Here is a 5,881-nt window from a genome sequence, read left to right on the forward strand (position 1 = left end):
TCAATAATTATCAGTGCAAGCAAGATGATTTCTTACTGAGAAAAGGAAAAAGATAAGCAGTGCTATCCTTTTGTGCAGAAATGTCCAAAAGGAGACCCATGGATAGATATGCTATTAAACGTTTGGCCCACCGTGAGCCTCTTGATAGCTGGGCTTGCTGAGTTTACATAGTTTCCCTGACAGCCAATCACCATAAAAAGAATGATAAATTTTATGGTCTGGCACTCTTACTCAAACACATTTAGAGATGCAGATATTTTTGAAATAATTAGAAATCAAAATATTTACTTACTCAAGAGCTGTACATAAAGGATAATAGATGGGTGTTTTGCATGCAGCTGAGCTGGGCTTCTACATTGCAAATGTAACTCTTGCATGGCTGGCTGGTCAGTTGTTCTCACCCAGTTTCAGAGGCCGCTGCCGGGCCCTGCGTGATCTGCGTGATCTGCGCTGCGCCTCTGACTGGGCGTTGACAGCACTGTGCAGTGGCCGGCCCGCAGGTCGCCTCCCAGTGGCTCGGGGGTGACTGCTGTGCACTCACAGCCCCGCTAAGAGCTCATATTTAGCACCAGCTGCACGGCACTTCTAATTACTGACCTTTGTTTTTCCAGAGCCACTGACCGTCTGATTTCTTTCTCCTCCTTTCTCTCTCCCTCCTCCTTTTGCTTCTCCCTTCAGTCGGCAGCACCTCCTCCTCACCAGCACTGTTAGGAATCAGAGACCCTCGCTCTGAATACGATAGGACCCAGCCACCTATGCAGTATTACAATAGCCAAGGGGATGCCACACATAAAGGCCTGTACCCTGGTAAGATGCCAGTGGGGTGTGTGATAGAGTACCTCGAGAAGCTGTGTGTTCCCAGGCCCTCGGCCGGCAGCCTGGGCAGCCACCCATGCCTGCCCTGAGTCGGTCCCCCAGCAGCGAACCGTGTTCCCGTCTCTCCATTTCCTGCTTTGGGGGCTGTTGCCTTTTCTGCTTGTTTTCAGTTAAATCACCTGAGGTAGTCTGGTGACCACACATAAAAAGCTCACTGTACCCAGATGAGACGTGAGCTGTGGCTCGCCCAGCACGCGGTCCCTTTGTTCAGCCCCCTCCCTGCTTGCCAGCAGGTCAGAACCCTGAGCTCCGGGCCACTGCTGGGCCACCTGTCCTAGACCGGCCTGAGACTGGAGAGCAGTCTCATTTGCATTTTCATGGAAAAGAGTTTGAATGAATAACAGTTTATAATGTGATTCTCCTCCGAGTGATTATTTTTTTAAGAATAACAAAAATAAAAATTATTAGTATTACTATTGTATGTCCTATTCCGAAAGCTGTGCTTACACTTGACTGAAAGGATGCCAGCCCGCAGGGATACCGGGATTTCATATCGTCCCTGTGCTTGGCTATCTTGCATATTTTAACTACTTTAGAGGTTTCAAAAAAGGCAGTGTGAGCTACCCCCAAAAAATTACTCTTTTCTCAAAAGACCAATTTATTAAAAAGAAATAAATAAAAGCTGATGGCACCCTAACTGCTGGGGGAACAGTCTCTGTTGTGCTGTTGTCATTAAAATTGTGATTTCACAGGACTGTTTGCTAATCGACTATTGTTACTATGGCAATTAATAGCTCAGAAAATTGCAGATGCTACATTTCCAGCATCCAGCTCTTTGCAAAGGAAATGCACATATAAACTGAAGTACGCTGCTACTTCAGATTTGCAGCAGCCAGCTTTACTATACAGATGGCCTCCGTAGCATGCGCACCCTTCCGTATCTTCTTTGCTTGCTTCAGTAAACTAATTTGCCTCAAGTATGTTTCATTTTTCTCATTTAAAAAAAAAAACAAAAAAACTTTGCTAGCCTTAGCAATAATAGAAGAGTAACCTGTGACTTCACTGGCATCAGAGTCTACTGTGGACTCTTAAAGCAACTATCTGATTGCCAGGTTTTTTTTTTATTTTAAAATGTGCTTAAATGTGGCAAACCCAAGAATATGCCTCCATGTAGTCAGACGGTTTAGAGCATGCCTGTGCCTGCTCTTTCCAGGTGCTGGGGTTTTGAATCAAAGCTGTTCTGAAGGCATGGAGCTTGTGCTAATGTTTCCCTCCCCCCATCAGACCCATTGCTTTTTGGTAAAGCACACACAGCCTGTTCATGAGTCCCTAGCAGCCCTGGGGTAGGAGCAGCCAGGCCAGACCCAGGAGCCCACTGTCCAAGCGTGTGCTGGCCCCGGGGAGGCAGCCTTGTCAGGGACACACCAGCCCCACTGCAGGGAGCCCACGCAGCCTAATGACCAGAGTGATGAGCACTAGTTTTAATTTCATAAAATATTTTCTTACAGGCTCCAGCAAACCTTCACCAATTTACATCAGTTCCTATTCCTCACCAGCAAGAGAACAAAATAGACGGCTACAGGTGAATTTGCAATATCAATCTTACAGAAGGCCGGTTAGCAGGCATCAGCACAGTAAGGGGGCCGCGCCGTTGACTTATCAGAGCTGGGCCAGCACGGCAGGGCCCGGGGAGCTCTCTCTGGGGATCTCCACTCCTCAGAAGCTCATCGTAGTTTAAGCAAATCCCGTGCACAGTAGCCTCATGTCTTGAGTATCCAAATCGGTGCTGCTGAGACCACCAGGCCCTGATGGGAACCTACTGTGAAGCCTTTGACTCATATTCTTTGCCCAGCCATTTCCTTTCCCACATTTATTTTCCCTGTTGATCTCTAAAAGCTCTCCCATCCTCTGGGTGGGGAAAGGTTGGTAAGCACACTTCACTCTCTCATCTCATTGTTCTCTTGTGTACCTCATTCTCCATCTCCATGACTCCCTCCCCACGAGGCTTCCAGGGTTTGAAAACACTTGGGTTCGTGGCCAAGGCTCTGTTAGTCTCCGAGGTGAAGGTGGACTCTGCCCTGCTGCAGGGAGCCCCACTCTCCATCACACTGGGGTGCCTGGTTGTCACGTTTAATCTCTGCTTTCACGGGGAGCCTGAAACTCGTTGGGGTTCTTCCTGATGCTGTCCACCTGGGTCATCTGGTCTCTCCTCCTACCTTCCAGTAGCACCTGGGCAGCTGGGGTTGCCCAGGCAGGCCTGCACCCTGTCTTTCAGACGAGGGCTCTCTAAGACCTCCCTCCATTTCATCATCTTTTCTCTGGGGTTAGAGGAAAAGGAACTTCCCAGGTTACTCAGAAGTTATGCTACAGTTTTTAAGTCAAGAGAAGTAGCCTCAGAATCAGAACTCTAACTTAAATTAGACAGAGAATTTAGCTCTGAATTCCATACAATGTTGGACTGCATTTAGTTGCAGAATATGAGTTGATAATCCGTGTGGTAAATTTGTTACATTTTATTAAAGGGGGGGATTTGGGCACGGTCCAGAGGAAAGACAGACTTAAGAAAGACATGACAGTTTTTCTCCAAACATCTTTGAAAAAAGTAGTGTGAGATCAGAGATAAGACAACACAGAAGGAAATGGGAGATGCCCCGTGTGGATGCACATGTGTTCACCTTGCTTCTTCCTAGTTCGCTTCATTAGCCCTGGCCTAGGGAAGTCTTCCCTTTAGCATCGGATTTGTTCACATATATCTTGTAATTTTACTGCTCTCTTGTCTGGAGATTGCTTATTCTTTTGACAGTATATCAGTTTTTTTTAAGTGTAACTATACATTTCTCTAAAATTGAGGGATGGACTAAATTTTCATCTCTAAAGTGCATGTTTTAAATTTTAAAAAAAGGTTCTGTAATTGTACAACTAACTAAAGCCAAAAAATCCACCCTCCAACTAAATTCATCGTGTGTTGATGGTTCCCCTGTGTCAGAGCAATCATCAGGTCATCCTTTGGCTGGGCATGTCCAGGTAATAGGCCCTCCACAGCGGAGCACAAACTGGGCCTCTGAGGAGGGAGGTAGCCTGGGACTATTTTGGCTCTTCAGCTTGTAGAGGCCTTGGCACGGGACTTGAGCAAACCGCACGCCCAACTGTCAACGTTGTTCACATCCTTCAAGTCCATTAGTAAACAAACATACAGAGTGTACCAGAGACAACTTTGAACCTTAAGCTCACAAATACTTTATATTGTTTTCAAAATACGAAGCAGGAAGCGCACATTAATTTTCCTTAAACATGTATTTCGAAATATTGCTTTGATTTATTTGCTTTTTCCTTTTGTCAACAGCATCAACAGCTGTATTATAGTCAAGATGACTCCCACAGAAAGAACTTTGATGCATACAGATTGTATTTGCAGTCTCCTCATAGCTATGAAGATCCTTATTTTGATGATCGAGTTCACTTTCCAGCTTCTACTGATTATTCAACACAGTATGGACTGAAATCGACCACAAATTATGTAGACTTTTATTCCACTAAACGACCTTCTTATAGAGCAGAACAGTACCCAGGGTCCCCGGACTCGTGGGTGTAGCATCAAGATGCTCAGAGAGGAACTCTTTCTTTCTAGCCTTGTTTGGATTGAAACGAAAAGTCCGTTGTGCTGATGTGCTGATGAAATGTGAAAGTGACATGGAAGGAACGAGTGAAGAGCATTTATTTTCTTTTTTGAGGAATTATCAGGGAAGTGAGGAAACCTTTGAGAGAGAACTTTCTAAGCTCTATTTAGGTGTTAGATCTAATTACTTGTAGATTCCGTAGTCTGGTGAAGGTGTGGGTGATGTGATGAGAGATTTGAGAAATGGGTGAAATGAGATGGGGATGTGTAGGTCAAATAAAATTAAAGATGATTTTTTTAATGTGAATAAAGTTATGTTCTGATAGTTTGTACAGAAAAAAAAATAAAATGGATGCCCTTCATGTTTTATTGCTATTACTAAACGTCGAGATTGTATGCTATTATGTCTTGTAAATTTCTTTTGTTGGTGTAAATATGGAAATGCCACATTGGTTAAGTGCCATCATTTGTAATGCAGTGTGTCATTTGAAAAGAGATTTGAAGAAACATGACAGCTTAAAAAACAAATGGGAAACCCAAGAAATGGTTAGCAATTAAAGACAAGCTACAGCGTTTGTTTTCAAGATGAATAGTGTACTTTAGAAGCACAAAGTCCAGTCTGGTATAGCAGCGCCACGGCCATCCCTGCCTCTTTCCTAGGACACTTCACTGCCATTTTCTATGCACATGAAAGAAAATAAATGTGGAGATTTCATCCTTGGAAATTTGTTCCCTGTTCTTTTTTCTTTTTTTAATTTTCTGTGTGTAATACAGAAAAGCAGATTTATACATGCAAATCTAATTACATGTTGGAAACAGCTTAGATGTAGCCAAGTATTTTAGACTTTTCCTAGTTTTGTGCAGTTAACAGACTTTGTGGGATATTCGCTACGTCCAAGAGGGAAGCTGTGAGCTTTCCTCCTCGTTATCTACCTTAGTATTTTTACTTCTTGGGATCTAATGTGCCTTCCTGTTTTATCATGCAGGTGTTTTTTTCAGGCTGCTGTGTGTATTAACACAACTTTTCACTTAAATCTGATAGCCTGGCTGTAACGAAATTGTTAGACTTTTTTGCATCATTTTAAAGAATCAACTACATAAGAACGGTGGTTGGGCACTAACTGGTTGGCACCAATGTAGTAAATCTAAAATAATTATTTTGCTGAGTAATTCTGTGAGACACAATAATACCTGGGTTAGAGACAGGCTGGGGAAAGCCCACATACATGATAGCAAGAGTCTCAAAAATACTAAGCAGCATTACTTATAAACTTTCTCCACATGTGGAGACCAGCTCCAGGGGGCCCAAAGTCAGGCCTTTTCAAATCTTGCAGTTTTCACCCTGGATCTTCCTTGGAAAACAATCCATATGGCAAGTCAAATCCAGAGGTGTTGACGTATTTCAGTACATCCTGCAACGAGATACAAATCCTACATTAAAATGTGTGT

The 5,881-nt window shown here is 43.7% G+C and overlaps 1 protein-coding gene across 5 annotated transcripts in view; it reads left to right on the forward strand.

The window, feature by feature from the left end:
- The window catches only part of LOC102755387 (plakophilin-4), a 74,710-nt gene extending 69,553 nt beyond the window's left edge, over positions 1-5,157 (forward strand). For 2 of the 5 annotated variants that reach the window (XM_015565728.1, XM_015565727.1), the window contains exons 16-18: positions 679-807; positions 2,325-2,398; positions 4,160-5,157. In XM_015565728.1, the coding sequence (XP_015421214.1) occupies positions 679-807; positions 2,325-2,398; positions 4,160-4,408 (452 nt within the window). In that variant the 3' untranslated portion in view covers positions 4,409-5,157. The remainder of the gene's footprint in view (positions 1-678; positions 808-2,324; positions 2,399-4,159) is intronic. The other 3 variants (XM_006766448.2, XM_015565725.1, XM_015565726.1) reach the window with 3 other exon arrangements.
- The last annotated feature ends 724 nt before the right edge of the window (positions 5,158-5,881 follow it).

This window comes from Myotis davidii, unplaced genomic scaffold, assembly GCF_000327345.1.
Source record: "Myotis davidii unplaced genomic scaffold, ASM32734v1 scaffold59, whole genome shotgun sequence".
NCBI lineage: Eukaryota > Metazoa > Chordata > Mammalia > Chiroptera > Vespertilionidae > Myotis > Myotis davidii.